This window comes from Oncorhynchus mykiss, chromosome 24, assembly GCF_057628025.1.
Source record: "Oncorhynchus mykiss isolate SJ-2025 chromosome 24, ASM5762802v1, whole genome shotgun sequence".
Taxonomy (NCBI): Eukaryota; Metazoa; Chordata; class Actinopteri; order Salmoniformes; family Salmonidae; genus Oncorhynchus; species Oncorhynchus mykiss.
In genome coordinates, this window is record NC_143045.1 from 7728290 (window position 1) to 7744331 (window position 16042).

At 42.4% G+C, this 16042-nt stretch overlaps 2 protein-coding genes across 3 annotated transcripts in view; one reads left to right on the forward strand and one right to left on the reverse strand.

The window, feature by feature from the left end:
* Positions 1-5116, forward strand: part of LOC110503606 (glucagon receptor) — a 37060-nt gene extending 31944 nt beyond the window's left edge. Inside the window, exon 14 of one of the 2 annotated variants that reach the window (XM_021582023.3) lies at positions 303-5116. In XM_021582023.3, the coding sequence (XP_021437698.1) occupies positions 303-659 (357 nt within the window). In that variant the 3' untranslated portion in view covers positions 660-5116. The remainder of the gene's footprint in view (positions 1-302) is intronic. The other variant, XM_090218173.1, reaches the window with a different exon arrangement.
* LOC110503307 (cytochrome P450 2M1-like) lies at positions 5008-13662 on the reverse strand. The gene is made up of 9 exons (XM_036961066.2): positions 13312-13662; positions 12442-12604; positions 12147-12296; positions 11715-11875; positions 7408-7584; positions 7046-7187; positions 6493-6680; positions 6253-6394; positions 5008-5460 (listed from the first exon to the last, which is right to left on the reverse strand). Exons 1-9 carry the CDS (start codon positions 13501-13503, stop codon positions 5261-5263), a joined length of 1515 nt encoding a protein of 504 aa, XP_036816961.2. The 5' UTR covers positions 13504-13662; the 3' UTR covers positions 5008-5260.
* Between the last annotated feature and the right edge of the window lie 2380 nt (positions 13663-16042).

Genomic DNA, 16042 nt, shown 5'->3' on the forward strand with positions numbered 1-16042 from the left:
CCTGTCACTGTGGGTTAGCTGTCACACAGAGAAGCTCACTATCTAAGTCCACAGGGCAATGGTGATGTCACTGAGGGTTCCAGCCATGTCTAGAGTCAAGAAGTGGTTAGGCCCCTGTGTGACATGAAATGTCTGATGTATTTCCTGTTGAGATATGGCCTAGTTTGGTTGAGGTAGCATACATACTGTAGTGCTTAAAGAGAATAAAGATCAAATTTAGATACAATTTATAACCTGGTCAGATCATAAGGTCAGGAAAAACTCATTACCTTCCCTCGTTCATCTCTCTCCATCTCTCCCAGGTGCAGTCAGAGATAAAGAAGAAGTGGCAGCGATGGAAGCTGGGCATGAACGTCCTGGACGACCTTCGCAACACGGGCAGCAACACGCCACAGGGGGGCACCGGCGGCGGGCAGTGCCACCACGACCCGCCCTGCCAGCCTGACTGTCCACAGGAGGATACCCACAACCTCTTCTCGGACGCCTCCGCCTCGGGGCCGCATGCCCACCCACGCCCACACCACCACCCAGGGGCCAAGAAGGGAAAGGCCTACTGCTACATTTCCGCCCGCAAGCAGGTGCTGAACGGCCTTGATGGAGCTCCGCTGGAAAAAGGGGGCGGAGAGGGAGCTATCAAATACTCTGAGAGCTACTGCTGAGTGGCTCGGCGAGGGGGATAACGACTAGCTGGCTACCTTTGTAATTTCTAGTGGGTGGAATCCAAAGCAGACAACCTGCCTGCTTCAGTTGTGTACTTCCAGATCTATGTGGCCGACTGTAGTTGGTGTTTCATCGAACCCATGTCTTAATAGTTGTGTGAACATGATCCGGGACTCATTGGATGATTGCCAGAATGTTTTTTCTGCACTGGCCAATCAGGCTGTGTGTTGTGACTCCTATAGGTTTTCAGTGGCAGATAAGATGACCCATCCCAAGTGCAATATCGCCTCAATCGACCTAGATTGACTTTTTAAAATGTTATTTTACCTTTATTTAACTTATTTACAATGACAGCCTACCCCGGCCAAACCCGGACGACGCTGGGCCAATTGTACGCCGCCCTATGGGACTTCCAGATATTGAGGAAAGCTTCTTCAATTAGGAAATTAACACCGTCCAACCTTGATCTGCTCTGATTCGACTGTTTTGGGGGTTTGCTTCTTTTGTTTTCTACCTCTTGCTCTACTAGTGGACAAAATGGAAACGTTATGTGCCAACCGTGGACCGTCTTTTCGTGTGCAATGGATAATTCTAACAATAGTGTGTCTATATGTTGGTATCGGACAAACTCAGTGAGGGACTTAGAGAAGGCAAGGTGAGGTGAGTAAAACCAATATTGTCTTTCCCCAGTGAGCAAGCCGCAAAAACTCTATGGTTTCCCTTGGCAACACGGTGTTTTGAATTCTTCTCACCCAATCGTTGAACATCTCTAACGCCCCTTGCTCACTCGTCATACATTTACTGCAACCTTATAGGCTTAACTGGATACAGTGAGCAAAGGAACGGCGTTCTTACGCAATATCGTAGACCTTAAGGCAGGCGCATTACTATCATGGTGGTGGCTGTGTGTGAGGCATGACTTCTGCAAATGAGAAAGAGAAATTCTCGGATTACACGCACTGTCAAAATGGGTTGAATGATTTGTAAGGTCCTGTTGACATCGTTTTCCATTTAACAGAATGGAAGGTGAACGTAATCCAGAGGTCTTTTAAGCGCTGCATCTACATGCAAATGAAAAGACGATAACTGGAATGGCGTAGTCTGTGGCACCTTCTTCTTTCATCTTCTCGATTTATCACAGGCTTATGCAATCTGAAATGCAAATGATCTCTATCGTGGTGAGTTCTGGTAGCCTGTTACCCTCCTCCGCAAATAGTTTTTTTTCTTGTAGGTTTTCCAGACTAACCATAACCACTTACCACCCAGCTGACAGTTTTATATTCCCCTGAACACAGGTCGTAACATGCCTAGAGGGAATCTCTTTTCTGCTTCTGGGAATTAAGGTCCCAGTCCCCAGTACCCCTGCTGTCATGTGGCCTATGCACTATGGTGCAATAGGAAATGGCTCTCTACATGATGAACCACAGCTACAAAATGCTCAAGTATTCTACTGTATGTGTGTTGATGGTATGCAGGTCTACAGTGCCTTGCGAAAGTATTCGGCCCCCTTGAACTTTGCGACCTTTTGCCACATTTCAGGCTTCAAACATAAAGATATAAAACTGTATTTTTTTTGTGAAGAATCAACAACAAGTGGGACACAATCATGAAGTGGAACGACATTTATTGGATATTTCAAACTTTTTAACAAATCAAAAACTGAAAAATTGGGCGTGCAAAATTATTCAGCCCCTTTACTTTCAGTGCAGCAAACTCTCTCCAGAAGTTCAGTGAGGATCTCTGAATGATCCAATGTTGACCTAAATGACTAATGATGATAAATACAATCCACCTGTGTGTAATCAAGTCTCCGTATAAATGCACCTGCACTGTGATAGTCTCAGAGGTCCGTTAAAAGCGCAGAGAGCATCATGAAGAACAAGGAACACACCAGGCAGGTCCGAGATACTGTTGTGAAGAAGTTTAAAGCCGGATTTGGATACAAAAAGATTTCCCAAGCTTTAAACATCCCAAGGAGCACTGTGCAAGCGATAACATTGAAATGGAAGGAGTATCAGACCACTGCAAATCTACCAAGACCTGGCCGTCCCTCTAAACTTTCAGCTCATACAAGGAGAAGACTGCTCAGAGATGCAGCCAAGAGGCCCATGATCACTCTGGATGAACTGCAGAGATCTACAGCTGAGGTGGGAGACTCTGTCCATAGGACAACAATCAGTCGTATATTGCACAAATCTGGCCTTTATGGAAGAGTGGCAAGAAGAAAGCCATTTCTGAAAGATATCCATAAAAAGTGTTGTTTAAAGTTTGCCACAAGCCACCTGGGAGACACACCAAACATGTGGAAGAAGGTGCTCTGGTCAGATTAAACCAAAATTGAACTTTTTGGCAACAATGCAAAACGTTATGTTTGGCGTAAAAGCAACACAGCTCATCACACTGAACACACCATCCCCACTGTCAAACATGGTGGTGGCAGCATCATGGTTTGGGCCTGCTTTTCTTCAGCAGGGACAGGGAAGATGGTTAAAATTGATGGGAAGATGGATGGAGCCAAATACAGGACCATTCTGGAAGAAAACCTGATGGAGTCTGGAAAAGACCTGAGACTGGGACGGAGATTTGTCTTCCAACAAGACAATGATCCAAAACATAAAGCAAAATCTACAATGGAATGGTTCAAAAATAAACATATCCAGGTGTTAGAATGGCCAAGTCAAAGTCCAGACCTGAATCCAATCGAGAATCTGTGGAAAGAACTGAAAACTGCTGTTCACAAATGCTCTCCATCCAACCTCACTGAGCTCGAGCTGTTTTGAAAGGAGGAATGGGAAAAAAATTCAGTCTCTCGATGTGCAAAACTGATAGAGACATACCCCAAGCGACTTACAGCTGTAATCACAGCAAAAGGTGGCGCTACAAAGTATTATCTTAAGGGGGCTAATTTTGCACGCCCAATTTTTCAGTTTTTGATTTGTTAAAAAAGTTTGAAATATCCAATAAATGTCGTTCCACTTCATGATTGTGTCCCACTTGTTGTTGATTCTTCACAAAAAAATACAGTTTTATATCTTTATGTTTGAAGCCTGAAATGTGGCAAAAGGTTGCAAAGTTCAAGGGGGCCGAATACTTTCGCAAGGCACTGTATGTGTCTGACGGCATGTTTGCAAAGCTAGGATCCATTCTATTCATCCTATGTGAAGACGTCTGTTACATTACATATATCTGTGCAAGGATGAAACAAACTCAGTTCTCTAGGCTGGAATCTGTGACAAACAAAATGTTTTGCCCTGATTACACACTCACCCTTAGTGAAGATTTGAAATACCAATCAACCAACATGAGTTTCGCTAAAAGGCCACTTATTTTTGTGTGTGAACCCAGCTAACAATCTCCTACTCCTATTTAAAGAAGGGTCTCAATCTAAAACGAACACAGCGCAACCCTAACTTCTCCAGATATAGCTTGACTACTCGGTGTGTATGGATCTGTCTGAGCATCCAGAGCCCTCAACTCATTTTACGGTTTGTCATTTGAGGGTCACATTGCACCTAGTCGCTATCCCCCGGTTGAACAGTGGTTCTATAGGCAATTAAACCAGGCAGCTGTCAACTTCCCTATATTTCTGTCTTCTCATTCACTCCAAATGGGACCAACCCATTACCCAAGCATGTCCACCATCCATCTCTCAGTGTCATCAAAATGTATTATGTCATACAAATGAACTGATCATATTTTTCACTAGCAGTATTCCTACTAAGGTCATTACTGGTGCTTGCCTCGATGCCTCTGGTGGCAAAAATCATTACTCGAATGGTGTGTGTGTGTGTGTGTGATATTATCTTAATTTCCAACGTGGCTTGGCTGAACCTCACAAATTCTGAAATAGCATTCACAAACTGAGCGTTGTACTTCACATATCCTCTTGTATAATGTACCTTTGGCAACAGCACATGTAACCTTTTGGAATTTTGTTTGTAAAACTGCTTATGTCAGACATTGACTCTTCAATAATAAAAAAAACTATTGGATGTAGCATAGAGTTAGTTAGTATGCTAGTATGTGTTACAGTGGTGCCGTGACCTGGATCTAGGAGAGTGGACAGTAAACTGTGGTCAAAGGGTGGTGGATTCCATGGATGCCTACGTTAGAACCATGCAGTGAGTTAGTGCTGGACTGTCACCCTGGACCCATAATACATTGGGTCCATTGTGGCATGGGTGGAACGTATTACGTAAACGGACATGACCTTCTGACTTAACTCGACATGTTCTATATACCTGTCAACGGGTAAACTGGGTGCACTGACACTCAAGTGATATTTCACTGTGTGTGAATATGTTATCACGGGGCAATTACAGTACAAAGAACAGCACCAAATCTGACATGCTGTATATGTGACATGAATGGACACTATTTTTATTCACTTTTTATGTACATGTTTGTTATTTTCACCAGTAATTTAAATTAAATTATTCTTAATCTGCCAGTTTAAGTATTTGTCTATTGTTTGTTTTTTTGTATCTAACAAAAAAAATAGACATTAATTATGAAAGATATGACCACTTTGCTGTTGAGCCTCCTTGTTCAGAAAATAAATCGCATTGAATTTCATCAAGATTCAAAGTTGTTTTATCAATTAAATATTTGCTGTCCTGAGTTTGACATAGCATGTGTAGGGGCGCGCCAGGCGGCCAATAAAGTAGGATACTACAGTATCGTCAATTTCCTCTGGAGGTTTTGTGCCCCTGAAGGTGAAGCGCTGAAGAAGGGAAGTAAAGAATAGGAAGAGCACCATCCTGGGAATCCCCATTCCATCTCCCAGGCAGGAACGCTTCCCTGAGGGACAGAGAGGTTACCTTCAGTACTCAACCTACAATCCTGGGACTGAAACCTACACATATATTTCACTGGTCATCCCCAAAGCCAACACCTGCTTTGGCCGCCTTTCCTTCCAATTCTCTGCTGCCAATGACTGGAACGAATTGCAAAAATAACTGAAGTTGGAGACTTACATCTCCCTCACTAACTTTAAGTGTCAGCTGTCAGAGCAGCTTACCGATCGCTGCAGCTGTACACAGGCCATCTGTAAATAGCCCATCCAACCAACTATCTACCTCATCCCCATATTTGTTTTGTTTTTCTGCTCTTTTGCACACCAGTATTTCTACCTGCACATCCTCATCTGCACATATAACTCCAGTGTAAATTGCTAAATTGTAATTACTTTGCCACTATTGGCCTATTTATTGCCTTACCTCCTTACTTCATTTGCACACACTGTATACAGATTTTTCTATTGTGTTATTGACTGTATGATTGTGTATCCCATGTGTAACTCTGTGTTGTTTTTGTCGCACTACTTTGCTTTATCTTGGCCAGGTCGCAGTTGTAAATGAGAACTTGTTCTCAACAGGCCTACCTGGTTAAATAAAAATAAAATAAAAAATAAATAAATATGACAAACACATTGGCCTTGTTTGATATGCAAAACATATCAAACAAGATTTTAGCAATGTGTATGTATATTGTGTGATGATGATGAGGCTTTTCCTCTGAGAGCTACTACGGAGTGGTTCTTGTTTTCACAGTCTCATATTATTTTATTAGCCACTTGTAACATGATCTTACCCAGTCCAAAAGCAAGAAATCCATTGTTTTCCTTAAAGCGTCCATTTTCATCCAGGAAGTTCTCTGGGTCAAACTCATCTGGCTTCTTGAACAGTTTGGGGTCAAACAGCACAGAGGACAACAGTGGAAACACCGTGGTACCCTGGAAGAATTACAAAAGAGCACTTACATAAAACAATTGGCAGTTTAGCAGGTAAAAATAATAGACGTTTGGGATAAGTTTTCAGAAATGGTGGTCACCTTTGGGATGTGGTAGTTGTGGAACGTTGTGTCTCGGGTCATTTGGTGAGGGACAGCAGTGGGAGCAAGACACATACTTCTCTGAATTTCGTGGATGACAGCGTCCGTGTAGGGCATCTTATGTCTGTCGTCAGCCGTGGGGACTCTGTTCGAGCCAATCACCTCGTCTATCTCCTTCTGAACTTTCTCTGAGGAAGAGAGACAGTCATAGACGTTCATAGCATTTGGGTTCTGTCATGTATGTTTGTTTATATACCGTGTTTATAGTGTATTGAGAATGAAGAAATGCCAGCATGTATGTGCTGCTTACATGGTATATAATGTAAACTCTCTGTTGCAGCTCTTCTTTGGCTGGTTTTCCAGACCCATATTATTCCTCTGACTAAAAACATGTTCAATAGGGAATCTCCATTCATTATAGTGCTTTTTAATCCAGGAAAAGGCTTAATCTGCATCCTGGAAACTGGCCCATTAAGTTGGGTTGTAGTATTATTTGCTATATTTGCAATAAATGAGTATAACTTCAATAACAGTGATACAGAAGAGAGGATACCTTGTATGTCAGGGTACTTGATCATCATCAGACAGGCGTGTGATAGGGTGGAGGACAGGGTCTCTGTGCTGGCAGCAAACAGATCCCACACACACGGAAACAAGTTGTCATAGTTGAACTCAGTCCCTGGCTGATCTTTCTCCTACGGAAAGTTGGAAGATACCTCTAAATCATACACTGATAGGAAATGTATGAGAAAGTTTGTGAGAAAGTTAGACTTTGCAAAAAAGATTCAGACACAAGTAATCATTGATCATATATTTAGGAAAACAGTGCTTTCTGGTGGCTAGTTGGTGCTATTACATATTTTTGATACTGTAAGAGGTTTAACATTAAATTCCAGAAATCAATCACTGTTTTACCTCCAGCATTTTAACCAGGAATACATCAAAGTAGTCCTGGGGGTTAGAGGTGTCCAGGCTTTTAAGGCGACGATCTGCTTCTAGTCGTATGTAAGCTTTGGCCTTGTCTATGGCCTTAAACAGCTCTTGGTGTTTTCCTGGAAAGCACTCAACGATTCTGGGGGAAATGTTATACAGCTGGAAGAGGAGCAACATAGGAAACATGGGAAGGAAAGGGTGGTTGTTATACTTTTGTTATAATTATCCAAGACACAATCAAGCCATGGTTTGGAAGAGCAGGTGTAGATAAATAACAGGCATATCATAAGAATTCACCCCCCCCCTTGGATTTTTTCACATTTTGTTGCATTACAAAGTGGGATTGAAATGGATACAATTGTGATTTCTTTGTCACTGATCTACACAAAATACCTCATAATGTCAAAGTGAAAAGAACATTCTATAAATGTTTTCATATTAATAAAAAATAAAGAACTAAAATGTCTTAAGTTATAAAAGTATTCACCCTTTGCTATGGCAAGCCTTATTAGGTTCAGGAGTCCAAATTTGCCTAACAACAAATCATATAATAAGTTGCATGGACAATAATAGTGTTTAACATGATTTTTGAATGACTAAACCATCTTTGTACGCCACACACACAATTATCTGTAAGGTCCCTCGGTTGAGAAGTGTTTTTCGAGCACAGATTCAACCACCAATGCCTTGCAAAAAAGGACATTGATTGGTAGATAATTACTATTTATTTAAACAGACACTGAATATCTTCTTGACCATGGTAAAGTTATTAATTAGGCTTTAGATTGTGTATCAATACAATCAATCATTTTAAAAAAAAGGGAAATCGCTGAGCAGTTTCCTTCCTCTCCGGCTACTGAGTTAGGAAGGACACCTGTATCTTTGTAGTGACTGGGTGTATTGACACACCATACAAAGTGTAATTAATGCTCAAAGGGATATTCAGTGTCTGCTTTAAAAAAAAAATACACACCTACCAATAGGTGCCCTTTGTGAGGCATTGGAAAACCTACCTGGTCTTTGTGGTTGAATCTGTGTTTAAAATGAATTGCTCGACTGAGGGACCTTACAGATAATTGTATGCGTGGGGTACAGAGATAGGTAGTCATTCAAAAATAATGTGAAACACTATTATTGCACACAAGTGAGTACGTGCAACTTATTATGTGACTTGTTGAGCACATTTTTATTCTTGAATTTATTTAGGCTATTGAATAGTTATTGACTCAAGACATTTCAGCTTTTAATGTTTAACCTCAAATGTAATGGCAAAATGTAGGTTTCCGCCTAAATAGACATACCCAAAAGTAACTGCTATTCAAGTGTAATTACATGATTCGGACATGCCAAAACGTGGTATATTTGGAAAGAAGACATCTGGGAGATTATGAGGAAATTATCAGAAGACACATAGGAGTTGTAGTTCAGAATGCACAAGATCAAGCACACATAAAATAACAGTTTTTTTTGTTTTATATTTTGAAAGTCATCTTTCATTGACAAGCTATAAGTGAATTATTGATGTTCAGAGCTGGAAAGACATCAGACGGCTTCCACAACATGTGAACAATATCAGAAAAAAATGGGATTGATATACCTAACAACTAGAAATGGGCAGATGTTATAGTAAGTGGTGTCAGGGGTGGTCACGGGTCATTTCCAAGTGTCCCTAAACCTTTCCAAATGGCATATGTCTGTAAATTAGATAATTCCAGTGCTATTACATATTTGCAATCCCTAAATGCTATTTGTTCAGTATAAAAACAATTTCTACCATGTCAACCTCACTCAAACATTGTCGTGTTATGTTATCCAGGGTACATTCAAGTGTCCTTTCAACCACTCCAAAGTGTCCGAATGTGGTAATTGCACTGTTTTTGCACACTGGATGTGCCTAAAAGTTATTGTTCACGATAAAACTACATTTCTACAACATCAACCTCTCTCAAACATTGTGGTGGTGTCCGGGGACATATAGAGGATATCCAAGAGTTTTTTCAACCTCTCCAAAGTGCCTGACTGTTTAGCCTAGACATATCCAATGTATTGGTCCCACACACTAATTAATTGTTTACAAAAACGATATAAAATTAACAGAAAATATATAAAATATCTTATTAAACATAAACTTGGTTACACACGTGTCCTTCACTAAAAAAGGTGCAAAAATATAAATAATCTGAACTATTTACAAATGGCATGTGTGTTTGTTTTACAACCCAGGTGTAGATGATTATATTTCACATTCACCGTAGCTTGTTCATGTCGTGATAGGCTTTGAAGCGGTCCATCTCTGCCAGGAAACAAAAAGCTGGCATTTCGGACAAAAGATCCGCCATTGCACCTTCCCATCGTGTTTTGATCAATGCTTGCAGTTCTTCCTTTTGTCTTTTGGCATGTGTGTTGGATAGTGGCGCTCACCTTGAGTGGGGGGTCTTGTGATGGTTGTGAGGTTTCTTTGGACCCCCAATTCAGCCATCTCTAAAACCAGCTGCTCTCGGAAGGAGGGGTTTGACCTTTTGCTTTGGCCATCTGCTTGTGGAGAAGGAAAGCATTTACTGTAGCAATGTAAAAAAAAGAAAGTATTATACCACTTCCTGGTCTTGTGGAGGACCTGGTAGTAGACAATGAAAGCATCAGATAGGTCGACACACCACATGCTGGCATTGTAGACCTTCACAGAAACGGGGACATTCTTCCTTTTTTACCCTTCTTGAGACACGGTTGTTATTGAATGCCTTATGCTGTGTGGTGAGCATGGTTACTTCCCTAGTGTCCTTCCATTTCACAAAAAGCAGCTTGTTAGTCCTGTTCCAACGTATGGTCCCCCTCTCCGCTGTCTTTGTCATGTTGTTTACCTTTGGTCTTGGGGAAACTGTTAGGACAAATGGTGCCACAAGCCCTATTTTCTTTTTCAATAGGGTGACTGACATAGCAGTGGGGGGTGAAGACCTTGACCGGCAGGGGTGCTTGCTGGGGAAGGGTGGCTCCCAAATGTCATGCATCCTCCACTCTGTGGTGAATAAAATACAGGGATATATTGTTGTAAGACACACAATTACTGTTGACTAAATTCACAAAACAACATTACTGTAAAGTAAAAACACCAAGCCTAAACGTTATCTGTACGGTGACTCACATAGGTGTGAAGCACACACAGTGCAATCAGTGACAGTTTGGAGACAAAGGCAGAGGTGAAAAAGACAAATAAACAGCTATGAGAGTTTAGTGGCCTTTCCAAAGTTACAAGGATGGAACCTTTAACAGCAAACAGTGAACTAATATGAAACATAGACAATAAATAATTTAGAATTATGTAACATTGAAATGACTTGTTACAGAGGCCTATGTAAACTAAATCCAAAGCACAAAAAGCATACAACTTAAAAATAAAAAATGAAATACATATACTAATTTAGCTATATAAAGTAATGAAAATAATTTACTTACAGATCTAAAAGTGGATCCAATCCTTCTAGAAAGCAGTCTTCGTCGGCCGAGTCGAAATACTCATTGTCCAAATCGCTCCCCTGATCCGAGTCCAGTATTTTATTTAAAGTTTCTATGTCGGTATACTTATTCATAGCTGCCTTTTTTTTAGCTGTTTGACATTCTTAGTTTGGCCCCCTTGAGAAGCAATCTTTTATGCTAAAGAGATTAAATTAAAGCGATGAAATCTGTTGACAATGTAATGCAGTGTGCTTGGTGCTTCTCGTCTCTCGTAAAATAAAAATTGACTCTCGGGGCTGGTGATCAATAACGGTAGGTCACAGGCAGACAAAGAAGATATCCTCATGATCTGTGGAATCCCGAATTTCGGTGTGAATCGACGTATTCCGTGTTTAATTTGTTTATGCTCCACAACTCTAACCAGAATGTAGGTGGCAGCCATCTTGAAATGAGGTCATTGGCTCGGCCTGCCCTTATACATTCGCATACCCATTCATGATAGTAAGTAACACCAAATATTTTAAGGCACAGATCAATAGCCAATATATTCAGCTTTCCGCAGACACGCTGCTTTTGCAGATAGGGGCAACCGTTCTCATATCAGACTGAATTGAATAAAAAAATCTAATAGGGTCCCCAAATATGGGGACTTTACATTTAAGAGGTTAATTCATTTGTAGAAATGTATAAAACATCATTCCACTTTGACATTATAGGGTATGGTGTGTAGGCCAGTGACATGTTGTTGTTTTTTAAAATTCAGGCTGTAACACAAAACAAATGTGGAAGAAGTCAAGAAGTGTGAAGACTTTCTGAAGGCACTGCATGTGCTACCATACCATTGACACTTTGCTTTTTAGCATGTCGAAGTATGTATAGACAGGCTTGTAGAAGATCTGAAACTCTGGGTCGTTGTATTCAAACCTGCGCCCAAGGACTATGGACCAGAATAGGTTGATGATAGTATGGAACAGGAGCTCTTTGGGGTTCACAGTGGAATCTGGAAGAGACAGCAGACAAGCATAAATACGCATGCATGCACACCACAGGAGGTTGGTGGAACCTTAACTGGGGAGGACAGGCTCGTGGTAATGGCTGGAGCGGAATTAGTGGAACGGTATCAAATACATCAAACACATGGTTTCCATGTCTTTGATGCCATTCCATTTATTCTGTTCCAGCCATTATTATGAGCCGTCCTCCCCTCCGCAGCCTATTTTGATGCACACCCACACACACACAAACAGATGTCACAGACTTAAACAACATACCTCCATATTCACTGAAGGCTTTCACTAGACTCTTAGCTTCCTCTTGGACCCTCTCCTCGAGGCTCCTGCATCCTATTCCGAGGTTTTTCAAGGACATCAAGGAGAAGTTGCGAAGAGTTTTCCATCTCTGCCCATTACTTGATCCGACCCCTAGATTGATGAGTACAACAGGACAGAGGCACAGACAGATAGGATGAATATAGCACAGTAGTTCCCTCTTCTAAGAAAAGTCAATTTTCACAGAGATTGACTATGACGTGTGTCACACCATCCCTCTTCCATTAATTTCACTCACCGTGCTCGTTAAAGAGTTTCAGGGTAATGGCAGGGTTGGCTCTTCCATTGAACTCTTCTCCTTGGTCTACCAGAGCTTCCTTGATGGCCTGATAGCCAGAGACCACCACTACAGGTTTGGGGCCCAACCACACAGTAAACACTGAGCCGTATTTCTTACTGAGCTGATGAGAGGAGGTGAGAGGTTCTTGAAGAATATAATTTATAACTGCTTCATGATCTTAGTACAACTGTCTTATCCCCACACAACCCCAAATAAGGCTGTTTAATCCCATTATCTCTAAACAAACGATCAGGGTTGGGTAGATTACTTTCTGAATGTTGCTAGGTACCTGTCCCAAATTATAATCAGTAATGTAACTTTTGGAATATACAAACTCAGTAACATTATCTGATTACTTTCAGTTACATTTTTGATTACTTGCCCCTTTAAGAGGCAATAGAAACATATAAAAATGATCCAACAAATGGATTTGGTGTGTCATCATATTGGTCTCTGATTGTTCCACTTGCTCAGGTGGAACAAACTTAAACTTTTGCCTTTTTTAAACGCTGAATTGAATGTCATTTATGGGGGAACAAATGTTGTCTTTCTCGCATTCATCCTTTCTGAATTTAAAAGTAAACCAATAATTAGTCATCTCGTTTTTCAAAAGTTGCTCTAATCTGATTACAATCATTTGGGTGGTAACGTAACTGACTACAGTTAGTTTTTTTGTAATCAGACGACATGTATCTGATGACAGCACATGTAATCAGTTACTCAGCTTCAAATTATTAGAACTATGATATTGATCTATGACTGCAGCGCTTGCCTCCATAGCTCCATCTATGACTGAGAAAATCAGACAGCGTGTGGCTTTTAACTGACCTCCATGTAGGACTTGTCCGGTCGTTTCAGATCCATTTGTAACAAGTTACCAAGAAGAGGAATTAGTGAAGGACCCGGTGGCAAATGTCCATAACTTCTCTGTTTCCCCATGTACTTCCAAAGTAAAATAATAACCGCTATGGCCATTATTATGGACAAAATGTCAGTCTGCAGTACATGTTGTAAATCCATGTTCAAGTCACTTGAGGATTGAGATGTGTCAGAGCAACGTGGCAGTTACTCTTAGCTATGTAGGCAGAGAGAGAGAAAGACCACATGAAACCTAATTAATAAAAAAAAAGAAGCTCCTACAGGTTAGCTGTGGTTGGAAGGTAAACAGGAACTATACTTGAACAAGAAAGACGTGTTCCCACAATACCTTTAGGGTATGTACACCCTCCTGCACTGTATATAGCCTATTTTAACAGACGACTTGCATAACTGTTTTGTAAACATTTCATGCAGACAAAATCATTGAAGAAAATACCCGCACAATAGGCAGCTTCACATCTAATTGTATTGGTTGCGTACACATATTCTGCAGATGTTATCACAGATGCAGCGAAATGCTTATGTTTTGTAGCTCCAAAAGTGCAGTAGGACCTAACAACACAAAACAATAAAAAACAAATATAAAAGATAAAAAAGAAAGTAATACAAAAATATTGTAACGAGCAATATCAGACTCCAGAATGTGATTGTATATGTATATGCTTGTGTGTATCGAGATTATGGACAGTATGTGAATAGAACACGTGTGTAGTTGTAGTTATATAGGAAATAGGAGCCTTGACTAGAATGCAGTAAATACATATGAGGTGGGTAAAACAGTATGCAAACATAATTCAAATGACCCGTGTTATATTACTATATATAAAAGGCAGCAGTTTATAAGGTGCAGAGTAAAGTACTGGGTGGTAGCTGGCTAGTAACAGTAACTAAGTTCAGGGCAGGGGACTGGGCGGAGGCTGGCTAGTAACAGTGACTAAGTTCAGGGCAGGGGACTGGGCGGAGGCTGGCTAGTAACAGTGACTAAGTTCAGGGCACGGTACTGGGCGGAGGCCAGCTAGTGGTATCTATTTAGGAGGCCAGCTAGTGGTATCTGTGTGAAAAAGTAATTGCCTCCTTACAATCAATAACTGGTTGTGCCACCTTTAGCTGCAATGACTGCAACCAAATGCTTCCTGTAGTTGTTGACCAGTCTCTCAAATCGCTGTGGAGGATGTTGGCCCACTCTTGCATGCAGAACTGCTTTAACTCAGCAACATTTGTGGGTTTTCAAGCATGACCTGCTCGCTTCAAGTCCTGACATATCTCAATTGGGATTGGGTCTGTATTTTGACTAGAGCATTCCACAACTTAAAATGTGTTGCTTTTTAACCATTTTCATTAAGACTTGATTATGTGTTTTGGATCATTGCCATGTGTAACGTTCGTCTTCCTCCTCTTCTGAGGAGGAGTAGCAAGGATCGGAGGACCAATGCGCAGCGTGGTACGTGTTCATGATGAATTTATTAAACACATAACACTAAAACAAAAATAACAAAGAGAATGACACGAAACAGTCCTGTCTGGCGACATACACAAACACAGAAAACAATCACCCACGAAACACAGGTGGGAAAAGGCTACCTAAATATGATTCTCAATCAGAGACAACTAATGACACCTGCCTCTGATTGAGAACCATACCAGGTCAAACGCAAAACACAACATAGAAAAACGAACAGACAACCCACCCCAACTCACGCCCTGACCAACCTAAAACAAAGACATAACAAAAGAACTAAGGTCAGAAAGTGACCCCCCAAAGGTGCGGACTCCGGCCGCCAAACCTGAACCTATATGGGAGGGTCTGGGTGGGTGTCTGTCCGCGGTGGCGGCTCTGGCGCGGGACGCGGACCCCACTCCACCATAGTCTTTCTCCGCCTCTTAACCCGCCTCCGTGGCACCTTTCGAGCGGCGACCCTCGCTGCCGACCTCGGACTGGGGACCCTAGCAACGAGTCCCGAATGGATGGGAGATTCCAGCAGCATCGGACAGGCGAGAGACTCCGGCAGCTCCGGAGTGAAGGTGATTCCGGCAGCACCGGAGTAACGGACGGCTCTGACAGCTCCTGACTGACCGGCGGCTCTGGCATCTCCTGACTGACCGACTGCTCTGGCAGCTCAGGACAGACGGGCGGCTCTGGCAGCTCAGGACAGACGGGCGACTCTGGCAGCTCAGGACAGACGGGCGACTCTGGCAGCTCAGGACAGACGGGCGACTCTGGCAGCTCAGGACAGACGGGTGACTCTGGCAGCTCAGGACAGACGGGAGACTCTGGCAGCTCAGGACAGACCGGAGACTCTGGCAGCTCAGGACAGACCGGAGACTCTGGCAGCGCTGGACAGGCGGGAGACTCTGGCAGCGCTGGACAGGCGGGAGACTCTGGCAGCGCTGGTCAGGCGGGAGACTCTGGCAGCGCTGGTCAGGCGAGAGCACCTGTAGGGTGGAGACAGAGAGACAGCCTGGTGCGGGGGGCTGCCACCGGAGGCCTGGTGCGTGGAGGAGGCACCGGATAGACCGGACCGTGGAGGCGCACTGGAGGTCTCGAGCACCGAGCCTGCACAACCCTACCTGGCTGGATTCTCCCCGTAGCCAGGCCAGTGCGGCGAGGTGGAATAGACCGCACTGGGCTGTGCTGGCGAACCGGGGACAACATGTGTAGGGCTGATGCCATGTACCCCGG